The sequence below is a fragment of the Salvelinus alpinus genome, chromosome 32, assembly GCF_045679555.1.
Source record: "Salvelinus alpinus chromosome 32, SLU_Salpinus.1, whole genome shotgun sequence".
In the NCBI taxonomy this organism is placed as follows: Eukaryota; Metazoa; Chordata; class Actinopteri; order Salmoniformes; family Salmonidae; genus Salvelinus; species Salvelinus alpinus.
In genome coordinates this window covers 29,120,094-29,138,591 of record NC_092117.1, presented here as the reverse complement: position 1 = coordinate 29,138,591, position 18,498 = coordinate 29,120,094, and the positions used below count along the sequence as shown (strand labels likewise).

At 43.8% G+C, this 18,498-nt stretch overlaps 1 protein-coding gene across 6 annotated transcripts in view; it reads right to left on the bottom strand.

Moving 5' to 3' along the window:
• LOC139562476 (E3 ubiquitin-protein ligase MARCHF8-like) overlaps nucleotides 1–18,498 on the bottom strand; it is a 160,856-nt gene that overhangs the window by 54,915 nt on the left and 87,443 nt on the right. For 5 of the 6 annotated variants that reach the window (XM_071380198.1, XM_071380197.1, XM_071380200.1 and 2 more), the window contains one exon: nucleotides 8,584–8,634. The exons of the other annotated variant lie outside the window; for it this stretch is intronic. In XM_071380198.1, coding sequence (XP_071236299.1) covers nucleotides 8,584–8,634 — 51 coding nt within the window. The remainder of the gene's footprint in view (nucleotides 1–8,583; nucleotides 8,635–18,498) is intronic. 6 annotated transcript variants of the gene reach the window in all.

Genomic DNA, 18,498 nt, shown 5'->3' with positions numbered 1-18,498 from the left:
TTGCATCACCGGGGCCAAGCTTCCTGCCATCCAGGACCTCTATACCAGGCGGTGTCAGAGAAAGGCCCTAAAAATTGTCAAAGACTCCAGCCACCCTAGTTATAGACTGTTCTCTCTGCTACCGCACGGCAAGCGGTACCGGAGCACCAAGTCTAGGTCCAAGAGGCTTCTAAACAGCTTCTACCCCCAAGTCATATGACTCCTGAACAGCTAATCAAAGTGCTACCCAGACTATTTGCATTGCCCCCCCCTCTTTTACACCACTGCTACTCTCTGTTGTTATCATCTATACATAGTCCCTTTAATAACTCTACCAACATGTACATACAATATTCCCTCAACTAACCGGTGCACCCGCACATTGACTCTGTACCGGTACCCACCTGTATATAGTCTAGCTATTGTTATTTTACTGCTGCTCTTTAATTACTTGTTACTTTTATTTCTTCTTCTTATCCCTATTTTTTTCAACTGCATTGTTGGTTAGGGACTCGTAATTAAGCATTTCTCTGTAAGACCTGTTGTATTCAGCGGATGTGACTAATGAAATTTGATTTGATTTTGTTTTAATATTTTAAAACGCTATGTACATCAGTGGATATTACAAGAGGGCCATATGTTTTCAAATAAAACAATAGCCAGTTTGGGCCAATTGTTTGTACGTAAAAAAACATAATAGGCTATGTCTGGCCCACAAATTTGTTGTGTTTTTTTCCAATATGGCTCATGTGCTGATTGAGTTTGACACCCCTGACTTAGAAGATAAAAGGAATTCAGAGGGAAGTTGTCAGAATGCCGATCAAACATACACAGTACAGCTGGCTGCTAGCTCACGTTACATTGGGACTAGCTGGCATCTGATTTCAAAAAGGCAAACATTTGGAAAAAACACTCGGAGAACGAATTTGAATACTAAACTACTTCTACAGATATATTTTCAGTTGGTTCAGTTTATTAATTGTTAGTTAAATTAAAGGCCGAACATGAGGAAAGTGTTAACTTTTTCCATAGACTCAATAGAGTACTTCAATCCTGCCCGCTAGCCTGGATTTTAAAGATCATGTTCATAGCGTGAATAAGCTCTCTATACCTCATTAAGACACACATTATCAGCACTGGTGTGGTAGTAACAAATGGGATCAGAACTCCTTTCTCATACTCAGTGGTAGTAGAGGAGTGAGGTAATATCCAGTGTCCCAGTACATCTGCTGTGGAGAACAGAAGCTCTGCTATCAGAAGCCTACCGAGCCACAGGCACTGTGTTTTAGTCTCTACTATGTACCACCCACTAATTACCTATCGATTCAATCTGGAACTAAGGGGCAATTCATAGCTCAGAGGCTGACAAGATCAATAAAGAATTCAATGTCCATCCCTGCCTTTCACCCTCTCTCTCACTGTAGCTGTCTCTCCTTCTGTGTCTGTCTGCCTCGCTCTCCCTCTCCGTATCCGTATCTGTATCCCTCTCTCTTGCTGTAGGTGTCTCTCCTTCTGTGTCTGTCTGCCTCGCTCTCCCTCTCCGTATCCGTATCTGTATCCCTCTCTCTCGCTGTAGCTGTCTCCCCTTCTGTCTGTCTGCCTCCCTGTCTGCCTCGCTCTCCCTCTCCGTATCTGTATCCCTCTCTCTCGCTGTAGCTGTCTCTCCTTCTGTCTGTCTGCCTTCCTGTCTGCCTCGCTCTCCCTCTCCGTATCTGTATCCCTCTCTCTCGCTGTAGCTGTCTCTCCTTCTGTCTGTCTGCCTCCCTGTCTGCCTCGCTCTCCCTCTCCGTATCTGTATCCCTCTCTCTCACTGTAGCTGTCTCCTTCTGTGTCTGTCTGCCTCCCTGTCTGCCTCCCTCTCCCTCTCCGTATCTGTATCCCTCTCTCTCGCTGTAGCTGTCTCTCCTTCTGTGTCTGTCTGCCTCGCTCTCCCTCTCCGTATCTGTATCCCTCACTCTCGCTGTAGCTGTCTCTCCTTCTGTGTCTGGCTGCCTCCCTGTCTGCCTAGCTCTCCCTCTCCGTATCTGTATCCCTCTCTCTTGCTGTAGCTGTCTCTCCTTCTGTGTCTGTCTGCCTCGCTCTCCCTCTCCGTATCTGTATCCCTCACTCTCACTGTAGCTGTAGCTGTCTCTCCTTCTGTGTCTGGCTGCCTCCCTGTCTGCCTAGCTCTCCCTCTCCGTATCTGTATCCCTCTCTCTCTTGCTGTAGCTGTCTCTCCTTCTGTGTCTGGCTGCCTCCCTGTCTGCCTAGCTCTCCCTCTCCGTATCTGTATCCCTCTCTCTCTTGCTGTAGCTGTCTCTCCTTCTGTGTCTGTCTGCCTCGCTCTCCCTCTCCGTATCTGTATCCCTCACTCTCACTGTAGCTGTAGCTGTCTCTCCTTCTGTGTCTGGCTGCCTCCCTGTCTGCCTAGCTCTCCCTCTCCGTATCTGTATCCCTCTCTCTCTTGCTGTAGCTGTCTCTCCTTCTGTGTCTGTCTGCCTCGCTCTCCGTATCTCTCTCTGTCGTCTGATTTTCTTTCTATCTCTCGTTTTTTTTTCACACACTATGTAAACACATACAGGAAGGAAAAGAGAAGCACATAGGAGTGTGAGAGGATCGAAACAGAGGAGCTGTCTTTACGATCAAACAGACAAGACTATATTTAACCGTGGAAGGAGAACATTTACATAGTCTTTTATTAAACACCAGCAAGAGATAGGAATAATGAGGACGTTAATTTGTTAGCTGTAAAACTATCAGATATACAGTAAAAATGGGGCTTCTATAAATGCTTGACAATCCCTGAATGATTTACGGTACTAAACGTATGTATATATCGCTCCTCTCCCTCTCTCTCTAATTGATCCTCCTCTCCCATCATCTCACCCTTGTCTCCATCGCTTCTCTATACCCCTCTCTGTCTGGATGGAGAATAGTAGAGACTAAGAAGAATAAAGACAGAAGTATTTAATGTGAATGAACATGATGTCCACAGACAGAAATAGAACGAAAATCCAGAGACAAGAAGATTTGTTTCTATTAAGGTAAATCCAATCATTGTCTGCCAATCTGTATGACTACAAGCTCAGATCAGCTATTGATGGTCAGGGGCTATAAACTGTACTAACATTATACAATGTACTTTTTATTGTTTCTATCCAGTATCATTAGACCTGTATGAAGCGGATGATGAAATAAACAGTAAAAACAATATCTTTGCCACATAGACAAAGTTAGAAGCTTCTATCCAAAGTGACTTAAAGTACAATGAATGAATACATTTTTCAGAATGTGTATGTGATCCCTGCAGGAAACGAGCCCACAGTCGTGGCAAGTTCTAACAGAGTCTGTTAATGTGTGTCAGAACAAACACACCATTTACCATTCCTGGTAATACCTCAAACACATCTCTATCCAACTCTCTGCTCTCTGTTTGCACAGCGAACATATCCTTGTTCTTTAAATTTCAGGTATTTCTCCTCAATGAGCTAAAGTCATCTCAATGGTATGAATCTTACTGAGGCCTAAGACCAAAGCCTATAACCAAGAAGAGGCAAACTCAATCCAAACTAGTTACCATGACACTTACCACAATAACAACTTGAAGATGGCAGCGATTGCTACCGAGAGCAGATTTCAATCAAAATAATTAATCCTACTGCAAATAGGAGCGAGGAAAATCTACTAGCCAAGACGCAGATGGCCTACATGTGAGTTATATTAGTACGACTGTGGCAATTGTATAGCAGTACAAAGCAAATAGTCTACGGTCACTTCCTCACGGTCTAAGCAAGGTGAAGGAATTGGAGAAAGAAACGGAATGTACAAGACAGGAGGCCTATTCAGCCACATAGGAACATGAAAGGTCAATAGAAAATAATTCATTATAATTAAAACAATTGGTTTATGCAGTTGTATGGCAGCACAAAATAAATAGTATACTGTAGGGTGTCCAATCAAAAAAGTATCTTTTGACCAATGGGTAAAATAATAAAGTATAAGTGTCTAGACAATCCTCTAGGGAAACCAAAAGTCCAATCCTCATGTCTCTATCATAATCCGTTCAAAAGTTATTGGAGTTTTTACCCTTGAAGGGTGGCCAGAATTAGGGTGACTAAATCAATGATGGCCAGAGGAAAAAAGTGATCATAAATCTTGAAAATTCCATCTCATCAGCTAGTCTGGATGCTGTGCAGGAACTGAGGCCACTGGCTACTTGACAGACTCACTTTCCCATTGAACTCATCATCTTTTTTGTTGAATCCGCAGGACATAAAACAATAAGAGGTATATACAGTACATTGATTTTGAGACATGACATGTAGTGTTTTCATATTTTAGTAGACTCTAGGCAGAGTGGGTGGACACCTTATATCAGGGATTATCAACTAGATTCAACCGCAGGCCAATTTTCTTCTTGAATGGTCAGGGGCCCGGAACATAATTACAAATCATTTGTATACTGCAAATTGACCGCAATAAGCCAAAACAGATATCAGTTTTGACCTAAACAATTTCAAACCTTGCTTACATTTGTGTACGATCACATATATCTATTATGAGTGGGAATATTTTGGAACAGATTTCCAAAATTAAAATCACTTGTTTTTACAAACTGCAAAGTGCTGTGCGCTCCAAACCAAACAGTGAGAGTGCGAACCAGCTGTCAGCATTGGACAGAAAACAAGAGACAGTGATGTGGCCTAAACAGTAGCAAACTCCTGCAAACTACAGCAACTACTGCAAACTGTAACAAACCATAAGAAATGACCCAAAACTACAGCAGTGTCTCCCAAACTACAGCAGTGTCTCCCAAACTGCAGGAGTGTCTCCCAAACTACAGCAGTGTCTCCCAAACTACAGCAGTGTCTCCCAAACTACAGCAGTGTTTTCTCAAACTACAGCAGTGTCTCCCAAACTACAGCAGTGTCTCCCAAACTACAACAGTGTCTCCCAAACTACAGCAGTGTCTCCCAAACTACAGCAGTGTCTCCCAAACTACAGCAGTGTCTCCCAAACTACAGCAGTGTCTCCCAAACTACAGCAGTGTCTCCCAAACTGCAGGTGTATCTCCCAAACTGCATGATGTTAGTTCGCGTGACTGATGAAGGGCAGCTCAGAGAGCTGCAGGTCAGAGCTGTGTGTGTGTGTTTTTGTCAGGGATGTAATACTTTAATACTGTACTCCCAAATCAGTATGGGAGGCCTCCCAGGGCCCAATAACACACAACTGGAGCAGCTCAACTAGTACCATGCTTGATACATGTAGGTTCTCTAAACAGAAGCTCATAGCTAGTTTGTAGGATGAAAGAGGTGCAAATGAATTAATATGTAGACTGGTCTTATGTGCTTCTGCCTGTGCATTGCTTGCTGTTTGGGGTTTTAGGCTGGGTATCTGTAAAGCATTTTGTGACAACCTCTAATGTAAAAAAGGCTTCATAAAATACATTTAATTTGATTCAGGAATTTGTATGGCATTGAGTTGGTGCAGCACATCCTCTCAGCTCTGACCACAGTAATAGGTTTATTTCAGTAGCAATATGGTAGCCGCTCTAGTGATGTTGGAACTAAATGAATAACATGTGTACTAGAAACTCTTCTCTAACCAAGTCATCTATATTATTTGATTCCAGACACTGTTTCTTGCTATCTTAGCAAAACTGTAATTTGACAGAGAAATATCAGCTAGCTAACATTAGACAGGCTATGCTAACTAGCTTCTGACAGCTTGGCTTAACACAAGGTCATCGCCGGTTTTACGTTCTATTTTCTTCTTCTTCTCTACTTTAGCTCCCACATAAAACTGAATTAGCCCTTGTTTGTTGTGATTAAACGGCAGACACCCCCACAAAAAAACACCTAAATGAAACCACACCCAGAAGACAACTCGTTTGCCTTCAGTCATGGCCAGTAGCATTCCTTAACGAGCATTGATGAAAAACGAGGCCAAATCGGGAAGTGCAGTTTTCTAAGAAAAATTCCTTACCAAAAAAATTATAATCTCTACAATTAAAAAAACAAGGTGACCCACGAAAGCCAGATGGATATGGGTAAATTAGACGTGCATTCAGTCTTTATATTACCGTAGTATAGGCTATGCTGCAGCAAATGTATGTCTACCTGTCACAAGAAAAAAAGTTACCATGATGAGATGATAGATCTACATGCACTGTGAACTCCATACTGAGATGGGCTGTCTGTCCCCACCCTCAGCGTTGATTCATCATGCAGAGGCCATAGACAAGCCAGATATAGACATTGCATATAATTTAACAGTTCCATTTCACGCCATGCTGTTCATGTAAATAATTTATAATAATTTACCGGTTTCTGGCAGTTATTTATCCAGGGAAAAGGGAGTGGTTTTGGGCAGTAAATCTCAGTAACCGAGTTCCCGCCATTCAACCCTAACACACACTGGCACAAAGGCACAGATGCAGAGACAGTGAATAGTAAGAGCTGCCTGCTCATACACACCTGAGTGCTCTGTCAGGCAAGTCATTGTGTGACTAAACTTGTCTGTCTGGATATTACTTTAAGCAACAACAAAAGGGAAGACATTATCCAACAGTTTCTCCTCTCTATTCATGTAGATTCATTGTGGATTGGATTGGATCTTTTATCATTACTAATTTTCACTGGGTCTCAAAGTGACTTGTATGGAGGTAACTCACTTTATAAAGATATTATTAAAGTAAAATTCTACCCAAAACCTACAATACATGACCAAAAGTATGTGGACACCTGCTCGTCAAACATCTCATTCCAAAATCATGGGCATTAATATGGAGTTGGTCCCCCCCTTTGCTGCTATAACAGCCTCCACTCTTCTGGGAAGGCTTTCCACTAAATGTTGGAACATTGCTGCGGGCACTGATGTTGGAAGATTAGGCCCGGCTCACAGTCCGCCTTCCAATTCATCCCAAAGGTGTTCGATGGGGTTGAGGTCAGGGCTCAGTTATTCCACACCGATCTCAACAAACTATTTCTGTATGGACCTCGCTTTGTGCACGTGGGCATTGTCACGCTGAAACAGGGAAGGGCCTTCCCCAAACTGTTGCCACGAAGTTGGAAGCACAGAATCATCTAGAATGTAATTTATGCTGTAGCGTTAAGATTTCCCTTCACTGAAACTAAGGGGCCTAGCCCAAACAATCCCCAGATCATTATTCCTTCTCCACCAAACTTTACACATGGCACTATGCAGTCGGGCAGGTAGCGTTGTCCTAGCATCTGCCAAACCCAGATTTGTTCGTCTAACTGCCAGATAGTGAAGCGTGATTCATCACTCCAGAGAACGCATTTCCACTGCTCCAGAGTCCAATGGCGGCGAGCTTTACACCACTCCAGCCGACGCTTGGCATTGTGCATGGTGATCTTAGGCTTGTGTGCGGCTGCTCGGCCATGGAAACCCATTTCATGAAGCTCCCGACAAACAGTTCTTGTGCTGACATTGCTTCCAGAGGCAATTTGGAACTCGGTAGTGAGTTTTGCAATAGAGGACGATTTCTACGGGCTATGCGCTTCAGCTCTCGGCGGTCCCATTCTGTGAGCTTGTGTGGCCTACCACTTCTCAGCTGAGCCGTTGTTGCTCCTAGGCGTTTCAAGCACTTACAGTTGACCGGGGCAGCTCTAGCAGGGCAAAAGTTTGACGAACTGAACTTGGGAAGGTGTCATCATATGACGGTGCCATATTTAATGTCACTGAGCTCTTCATTAAGGCCATTCTACTGCCAATGTTTCTCTATGGAGATTGCATGGCTGTGTGCTCAATTTTATACACCCACTAATTTGAAGGGATTTCCACATACTTTTGTGTATATTTTTGTATTTGTTCCATTAATCCATTGTTGATATAGTCCCAACATGTTTTGCATGTCAGCAATCATGTTTCGAAGATATATAACTTTCAAAATACAAAGTTTTCCTTTAATATTGATCTATAAGCCATGAATCCTAACAAAAAAGGATTGCTACCAGAATTAAATAAAATCCTGCTGACTCATGCTGAGCATTGAAACATGGTGGTGTTGAATCACTTTAACCCTTGAAAGACTCATGACTGGCTGCTTCTGCTTTCTTGTTACCGGGGTGGAATGACATCCTGCCGACTCATGCCGCCCGGCTCAAACATGGCAGCTGGAGCGTTGCCATGGCGACGAGGTGACCCTGACTATTAGCACATGTAAAGCTTTATCCCACTAAGAGGCTCACAGGAGAACACAACCAATCTGTCCCGGCAGAGAGGAGGGAGGGGGAGAGAGAGAGAGAGAGAGAGAGAGAGACTAGTACTGTTCCAATATGAGGATTGAGGAACAGACAGTGGAGCAGCACTTCCATATGAGATGAAACTGCTTTTTTTATAGATCAGATGGAACAAAGAAGAGATAATGAGAAGAAGTCAAGGTAGACTACTGAGTTGCACCCCTGAGTGTCAGTTGGGAAGCAGGAGGTGAGACAGTCTCTCTCAATAAGAACTGATCCGAGAGCTGTACCTCTGACTATGGGAGTGACTGGCAGGTTAGGACCCCCTGGAAGGCCAGGCCTGACTCTCTTTCTCTACAGGATGTTCATTCTGTCCGTCAATCTCTCTCTCTCATACTGTATGTTGCATCTCTGTCCTTACCTTGGAAATATTGTTGGACCTGCTGGCAGAATGACCGAGGGGCTTCTCATTCTGAAAGAGAGGACCAGAAAGATTTAGTACATTCAAATTACATACAAATTACAAAATACCTTCTGCCCCGAGCTGTGTTCGAGACATAAGAGATACCAAGGATAATTTCTATCTGTTGTCAATTTGACAGTGATTACACATGATAAAATGTCTCGTAATGATTATTACATCTTGATTATTACTGTTGTTACGGGTAGCTCTCATTGTTTTGTTTTACTGCGGAGCCCCTAGTCCTGCTCTACATGCCTCTGTTAGCTCCCTTGCCCCACCCCCCACACATGCGGAGACCGCACCTAGCTTAACTGGTGCTTCCAGAGATGCAGCCTCTCTCATCGCAACTCAATGCCTAGGTTTACCTCCACTGTACTTGCACCCTACCATGCCCTTGTCTGTGCATTATGCCATGAATCTATCCTACCACGCCCAGAAGTCTGCTCATTTACTCTCTGTTCCGAATGCACTAGACGACCAGTTCTTTTAGCCTTTAGCCGTACCCTTATCCTACTCTTTTTTTACCCTTATCCTACTCCTCTTTTCCTCTGGTGATGCAGAGGTTAACCCAGGCCCTGTGTGTCCCAAGGCGCTCTCATTTGTTGACTTCTGTAACCGGAAAAGCCTTGGGTTCATGCATGTTAACATCAGAAGTCTCCTCCTTAAGTTTGCTTTATTCACTGCTTTAGCACACTCTGCCAACCCTGATGTCCTAGCCGTGTCTGAATCCTGGCTTAGGAAGGCCACCAAAAATTCTGAAATGTCCATCCCCAACTACAACATTTTCCGTCAAGATAGAACTTCCAAAGGGGGCGGAGTTGCAATCTACTGCAGAGAGAGCCTGGAGAGTTCTGTCATACTATCCAGGTCTGTACCCAAACAGTACGAGCTACTTATTTTCTCTCCAGAAATAAGTCTCTCACTATTGCCGCTTGTTATAGACCGCCCTCAGCTCCCAGCTGTGCCCTGAACACCATATGTGAATTGATTTCCCCCCATCTATCGTCAGAGTTCGTACTGTTAGGTGACCTAAACTGGGATATGCTTAACACCCCGGCTGTCCTACAATCTAAGCTAGAAGCCTTCAATCTCACACAAATTATCAAGGAACCTACCAGGTACAACCCCAAATCTGTAAACATGGGCACCCTCATAGATATCATCCTGACCAACTTGCCCTCTAAATACACCTCTGCTGTTTTCAACTAGGATCTCAGTGATCCCTGCCTCATTGCCTGCGTCCGTTATGGGTCCGCTGTCAAACGACCACCCCTCATCACTGTCAAACACTCCCTAAAACACTTCTGTGAGCAGGCCTTTCTAATCGACCTGACCCGGGTATCCTAGAAGGATATTGAACTCATCCTGTCAGTAAAGGATGACTGGTTGTTCTTCAAAAGTGCCTTCCTCACCATCTTAAATAAGCATGCCCCTTTCAAAAAATGTAGAACTAAGAACAGATATAGGCCTTGGTTCACTCCAGACTTGACTGCCCTTGACCAGCACAAAAACATCTTGTGGCGCACTGCACTAGCATCGAATAGCCCCCGTGATATGCAACTTTTCAGGGAAGTCAGGAACCAATATACACAGTCAGTTAGGAAAGCAAAGGCTAGCTTTTTCAAACAGAAATTTGCATCCTGCAGCACTAATTCCAAAAAGTTTTGGGACACTGTAAAGTCCATGGAGAATAAGAGCACCTCCTCTCAGCTGCCCACTGCACTGAGGCTAGGAAACACTGTCACCACTGATAAATCCACGATAATCGAGAATTTCAATAAGCATTTCTCTATGGCTGGCCACGCTTTCCACCTGGCTACCCCAACCCCGGCCAACAGCTCTGCACCCCCCGCAGCTACTGGCCCAAGCCCTCCCCCCTACTTCTCCTTGACCCAAATCCAGACAGCTGATGTCCTGAAAGAGCTGCAGAATCTGGATCCCTACAAATCATCTGGGCTAGACAATCTGGACCCTCTCTTCCTAAAATTATCCGCCGCCATTGTCGCAACCCCTATTACTAGTCTGTTCAACCTCTCTTTTGTATCGTCTGAGATTCCTAAAGATTGGAAAGCGGCTGCGGTCATCCCCCTCTTCAAAGGGGGAGACACTCTAGACCCAAACTGTTACAGACCTATATCCATCCTGCTCTGCCTTTCTAAAGTCTTCGAAAGACAAGTGAACAAACAGATCACCGACCATCTCGAATCCCACCGTACCTTCTCCACCATCCAATCCGGTTTCCGAGCTGGTCACGGGTGCACCTCAGCCACGCTCAAGGTCCTAAACGATATCATAACCACCATCGATAAAAAAACAGTACTGTGCAGCCGTCTTTATCGACCTGGCCAAGGCTTTCGACTCTGTCAATCACCATATTCTTATCGGCAGACTCAACAGCCTTGGTTTCTCTAATGACTGCCTCACCTGGTTCACTAACTACTTCTCAGATAGAGTTCAGTGTGTCAAATCAGAGGGCCTGTTGTCTGGACCTCTGGCAGTCTCTATGGGGGTGCCACAGGGTTCAATTCTCGGGCCGACTCTTTTCTCTGTATATATCAATGATGTCGCTCTTGCTGCAGGTGATTCTTTGATCCACCTCTAAGCAGACGACACCATTCTGTATACATCTGGCCCTTCTTTCGACACTGTTAACAAACCTCCAAACAAGCTTCAATGCCTTACAACACTCCTTCTGTGGCCTCCAACTGCTCTTAAACGCTAGTAAAACTAAACGCATGCTCTTCAACCGATCGCTGCCCGCACCCGCCCGCCCGCCTAGCATCACTACTCTGGACGGTTCTGACTTAGAATATGTGGACAACTACAGGTGTCTAGGTGTCTGGCTAGACTGTAAATTCTCCTTCCATATTAAGCATATCCAATCCAAAATTAAATCTAGAAGCGGCTTCCTATCTCGCAACAAAGCCTCCGTCACTCATGCTGCCAAACATACCTTCGTAAAACTGAAGTATCCTACCGATCCTTGACTTCGTCGATGTCATTTACAAAATAGCCTCCAACACTCTACTCAGCAAATTGGATGCAGTCTATCACAGTGCCATCCGTTTTGTCACCAACGCCCCATATACTACCCACCATTGCGACCTGTATGCTCTCGTTGGCTGGTCCTCGCTATATATTCGTCGCCAAACCCACTGGCTCCAGGTCATCTATAAGTCTTTGCTAGGTAAAGCTCCGCCTTATCTCAGCTCACTGGTCACCATAGCAACACCCACCTGTAGCACGCGCTCCAGCAGGTATATTTCACTGGTCATCCCCAACACCTACTTTGGCCGCCTTTCCTTCCAGTTCTCTGCTGCCAATGACTGGAACGAATTACAAAAATCACTGAAGTTGGAGACTTATCTCCCTCACTAACTTAAAGCATCGGCTGTCAGAGCAGCTTACCGATCGCTGCAGCTGTACACTGCCCATCTGTAAATAGCCCATCCAACCAACTACCTACCTCATCCCCATATTTGTTTTAGTTTTGTTCTGCTCTTTTGCACACCAGTATTTCTACCTGCACATCCTCATCTGCACATCTATCACTCCAGTGTTAATTGCTAAATTGTAATTACTTTGCACCTATGGCCTATTTATTGCCTTACCTCCTTACTTCATTTGCACACACCATATACAGATCTTCTATTATGTTATTGACTGTATGTTTGTTTATCCCATGTGTAACTCTGTGTTGTTGTTTTTTCGCACTGCTTTGCTTTATCTTGGCCAGGTCGCAGTTGTAAATGAGAACTTGTTCTCAACTGGCCTACCTGGTTAAATAAAGGGGAAATACATATTAAAAAAAAAAAAAATTACATCTTGATTATTACAAGATGTAATCTCGCTCTCTCTCTGCTTTCGCAACAAGTTCAGTGGAAGTCAGAAGATGCGCGCACACACACACACACACACACACACACACACACACACACACACACACACACACACACACACACACACACACACACACACACACACTAAAAAATACAAACTCACCCACCCAATTTCTGAGAAGATGATATGATCTCTTTATGGTCTTAATACAGTGAAGTGATCACACACACACACACACACCTGATAAACTGTGTGTTTATCTATCTATGTTTGGCCATAATGGTTGGTGAAATGTTAGATGTGTTCTTTATGAAGAGCTGAAACATACAGGATCATACTTCTAGTGAGAAACAGAGCAACAGACATAGAGAGAGTAAGAGTGAGATAACAAGAGAAGGGACGATGGAAAGAGAGAGGGAGAGAGAGACGATATGGAAGGAAAGAGAGAAAGATAGAAGGACAGATGTAAAGAGAGAGAGAGAAAGAATAAGATATAGAAGGAGATGGGAAGAGAGAGAGAGGGAGAGAGAGAGAATATGGGGAACATAAATTATTATTGTCCTCTGGTTGGTGAAAATGTTAAATGTGTTCTTTATGAAGAGCTGATGTAATCACTCTCTTCTACGACGGAGTAATGATGATGAACTCAAGGACAAGGTTGCCATGAGAACGGAGGGAAATAAGGCCACTAATACCACAGCCTCCAATTGACTAGGACAGGGTTGATTAGAATAGGAAGAGGAGAGGAGGAGAGATGGATGGATAAATGAGAGGAAGGAAGAGCAAAGTGCTGAACTCTCTCCACACTCAGATTAGTGAGAAAAGAGAGAAGCATTTAGTCCTGGCAAGGAACTAATTGACTTTTCCCTGTCTCTGTTTATCTCTTCATCCTTCTCTGCCTTTCCCTCTGTCTCAGTTTCCCTCACTCACACACTAACTCACAAACAGTCCCATCGTCTCAATGACAGTAGTCTAAGGACTTAGCCTTGAGAGTCATCCATTATTCTGTGAGAGAAAGTCAAATTTCAGACATCTCTCTCTCTCCCTGCATTCGTGGACTGGGTAACAACCATCGACTGTATATAAATGGACATAGCCATCGATGACGTCACACCCCTCATTCTTATGTGACGACTCAATAGTGCATTTGAAGCTCAAGAAGTCGGTTTTAGTTTGCCAAGATGGCGTCTCATGGAGCGGATTCTCAAGACATAACATGTGCAGTTTGAGCTCCTCCAGGAGGTGACGTAGCAGGCTAGCTCATTTCTGCCTCCTCTCATTGAGTATCTCAAGTTGAAAGTCGACCAGGGTTCTGCAGGCTACTGTAGCAACAACATTATATAACGTATAACTCCCGTGTGAGATTTTTTTTTAATTATCTGTTCAATGACATAAATCTGGTGTCTTAGAAGCAATTATTGGTACCATGATTGTCATAAAAAAAAATATATATATTTACATGAATATTACCATTTTACCATTCACTATAATGGATGGGAATCCTGCTTCCTGAAAACCACAGCCTGCAGTACCCCAGTCAGCCTTGAACTTCATGGCTTCAATGTGAGGAGGAAGTTGTTCTCCCCTAGTAACAACCCCTGGCTGTGATGATCCAGGCCAGTGTTAGGGGGATAAAGGGAGGATCAGGAGGATATGACAGAGAAGAGGAGACATTTTATCTTGGTGGTTCACGGCTGTTCAGGGCCTCAGAGCTTCAGGGCCTCTGTTTGGGCTGGCCCTTCCCTCTGTCTGAGGACTTTTACAATGTTACATCTTATCAGAACAGAGTTATCTTGTGAAATTCTAATCTTCCTAAGTTCACCTCCAAACAGCAGGTCCAGTAATATTGTAAGGACAGAGATGGAACATACAGTATGTGAGTGAGTGAGTGAGTGAGTTGAGTGAGTGAGTTGAGTGAGTTGAGTGAGTGAGTTGAGTGAGTTGAGTGAGTTGAGTGAGTTGAGTTGAGTGAGTCAGTGAGTGAGTGAGTCAGTGAGTCAGTGAGTGAGTCGGTGAGTTTGATTGATTGATTGATGGAAAGAAGAGACATCATGTAGAGAAAGAGAGTCAGGCCTGTCAGAAGTTTTTATTCCTCAAAAGTAGTCTAAAGTAGAACTGTATCAACTATATCATCTTCTTTCCCTGTACCAGACGGTTACCTTAAATAGAAATATAATGGGGATGTCAGTTCTTTTCAGTGTATTTCTATTTGTGATGCATCTTCTATTTCTGCATATAGCCTACAACCAACCCAGTACAACGTCATCACGCACAGATTCAAAACAACAACAGACCGACGTGACATCAGCTATTCTCCACAGCACAGCGAAGCTAGCATCATTAGCGTCTGGCAGCTAACGATAATTAGCACGGAATCGCTAACTACCGCAGCGATCCAAAACTTCAATAAATAACCCTTTACACTGAGTGTCAAGGAGCAGAAGTTTCTTTAGCTTTTCTTGATATGCCGTTAAATGCTTGATCATTAGGAGTTAAATGTGTTGGCGGAGGGCTCCCGTCCTGGCTCCCCTCCTGACACCCTTCCTGGCTCCTGTAGCATCATATCACAGCTTGGCCAAATGCTGTTCTAATGACATCTTCATAAGACACGAAGATAGAAATGTTATAACAGCACCAGAAGGAGCCTGGGTATGTGCGGAATTCTCTCTATCCCTCTCTCAATTTAAGGGCTTTATTGGGCATGGGAAACATATGCTAACATTGCCAAAGCAAGTGAACTAGATAATAAACAAAAATGAACAGTAAACATTACACTCACAAAAGTTCCAAAAGAATAAAGACATTACACATGTCATATTATGTGCAAAATGGAAAATAAATAAATACGAATTCTTTGTGGATCTGTGTAATCTGAGGGAAATATGTGTCTCTAATATGGTCATACATTTGGCAGGGGGTTAGGAAGTGCAGCTCAGTTTCCACCTCATTTTGTGGGCAGTGTGCACATAGCCCGTCTTCTCTTGAGAGCCAGGTCTGCCTACTGCGGCCTTTCTCAATAGCAAGGCTATGCTCACTGAGTCTGTAGACTTCCTTTCAGGTGGTTGTAGAATTTAACGGCTCTTTTCTGGATTTTGATAATTAGCGGGTATCGGTCTAATTCTGCTCTGCATGCATTATTTGGTGTTTTACATTGTACACAGGGATATTATTGCAGAATTCTGCATGCAGAGTCTCAATTTGGTGTTTGTCCCATTTTGTGAATTCTAAGTTGGTGAGCTAACCCCAGACCTCACAACCATAAAGGGCAATGGGTTCTATAACTGATTCAAGTATTTTTAGCCAGATCCTAATTGGTATGTCAAATTTATTTATTTACAATTTCCTTTTGATGGCATAGAATGCCCTTCTTGCCTTGTCTCTCAGCTCGTTCACAGCTTTGTGGAAGTTACTGTGGCGCTGATGTTTAGGCCGAGGTATGTATAGTTTTTTTGTGTGCTCTAGGGCAACGGTGTCTAGCTATAATTTGTATTTGTGGCCCTGGCAACTGGACCTTTTTTGGAACACCATTATTTTGGTCTTAATGAGATTTACTGTAAGGGCCTAGGTCTGACAGAATCTGTGCAGAAGATCTAGGTGCTGCTGTAGGCCCTCCTTGGTTTGGGACAGAAGCACCAGATCATCAGAAAACAGTAGACATTTGACTTCAGATTCTAGTAGGGTGAGGCCGTTTTTCTCTCTCTCTCTCTCTCTCTCACTTAATTATCTACTGTCAGATAAGACAGAGAGACTGGGAGGGAGATGGAGATTGATAGTGATCTCTCTCGCTCTCTGAGTCAGTGATAATGAGGAGAAAGGTGGAAACAGAATTAAATCATCAGAACTCATGGTCTGAATACACACACACACACACACACACACACACACACACACACACACACACACACACACACACACACACACACACACACACACACACACACACACACACACACACACACACACACACACACACACACACACACACACACACACACACGAGGATAATGGGGAAATCTGTGTGATGTGAATCCTGTCCATTGAGCTCTCCATAGAAGAGGACACACCTGGAGGCCACAGACCTGCACAGAGCCGTCTGCTCATCAACCTGTGCAGATACAGACATTCACCATTGACAGAACTCTCTCATCACACTGTTATGACTGAAGTTCTACTGCTATTCTAAAATAGGCTGTTTGGATCCTGATTGGTTGAAAGGAGAGATTTATTCACCCCAATCCCTGGGTAACAGTTTGATTTGAATGGTCAATGCGCATCCACTGTCTCGCAGCTACTCTGCCCCAGGATAATCCTACAGCTAATTTAACCAGTAAAATATGCCAGATAGTGCGGTAAAAAAGCTGTCAGATATTATAATAATACATATCAATGACTGTCACTTTGTGTCAACTTATTCAAGCTAATGGTATAGCCCTTTATGAAACAGATGATTACAGTCGATCAGTCACAGTACGACCACAGTTGTGATTAAAACTAGAAAAGGACAATGTTTTAGTCCGATAGCTAACAACCCTTCTCATATATATTCTGCAGCACACATACAACCTGTGTATATTAAAGGTTACTGGTAGTGGATCAAACCGTTAGGACATGAGATAAGACACTTCTGAGACTTGAAAGGAAGACAATGAAACTGATCTCAGACGATTCTTGGTATAAAAAAAACATGAAAAGGCAAACATTTCCAGTGGGTGTATCTCCACTGGTTCAATGACACCACATCCTGAAGCCTGGTCTCAAACACACACACACACACACACACACACACACACACACACACACACACACACACACACACACACACACACACACACACACACACACACACACACACACACACACACACACACACACACACACACACACACACACAGTTGCAAATGCTCACAACGCATGAGATCACACTTTTGCTCATCCTTCCAAATCCTGTGTCGTTAACCCACAAGTACCTCTGCTCAATTCTGTCCTATAAATGTGTTTATGAATGCATACACACACACACACACACACACACACACACACACACACACACACACACACACACACACACACACACACACACACACACACACACACACACACACACACACACACACACACACACACACACACAACCTGCTTTGCCTGTGTATAAATACCTATCAGTGAAAAGCTTACAATATTATGATTGTGTAGAATATGTATCTGAGATGAAGTCACCATATTCCTCAGCAAGAAGGCAGAAGGCCAAGAGTATAGAGCACTCTAAATAATCTTCCTGTACGGAGACTGAAACATAACTATATCTGTGACACTTGAAGAATATGGAATAAAACGTTTATATATTACACAATAGGCGTACACACACACACACACACACACACACACACACACACACACACACACACACACACACACACACACACACACACACACACACACACACTGACTCTAACAGCTGCAGTCATCGACCCCTCACTGTATTCCCCAAACCTCCTACCAGAAGAAGGCAGGATATGTTGTATCCAACATCACTGAAAGAATCTGATCACAGGAAGAGTGTGGGGTCTACTGTGTAGATGTGGTTTCCTGGCTCTGTACAATGACCACTACGGAGGAAGATACAAGGCTGAACACACACACACACACACACACACACACACACACACACACACACACACACACACACACACACACACACACACACACACACACACACACACACGAGGCATGCACACACACACATGTGCACACGCTCACACACACACACACACACATGTGCACACGCACACACACACAGGCTGTGTGTGGTCAGCTAACGAGGATGCGGACCAGATGGGAATGTTAGAATGTAAACTATGGACAGTAACAATAATCACCAGAGGTTACTGTGAACCACTGCAACACAGGACTCCAGTTCTAGCCATATAGATATACACACATGTCCTACATGTCTCTGGTTCTAGTGGTTGACCCTGTCTGAGGAGCAGAATGGGCAGTACAGGGCTATAAGACAATGGAATTGGGATACAGACA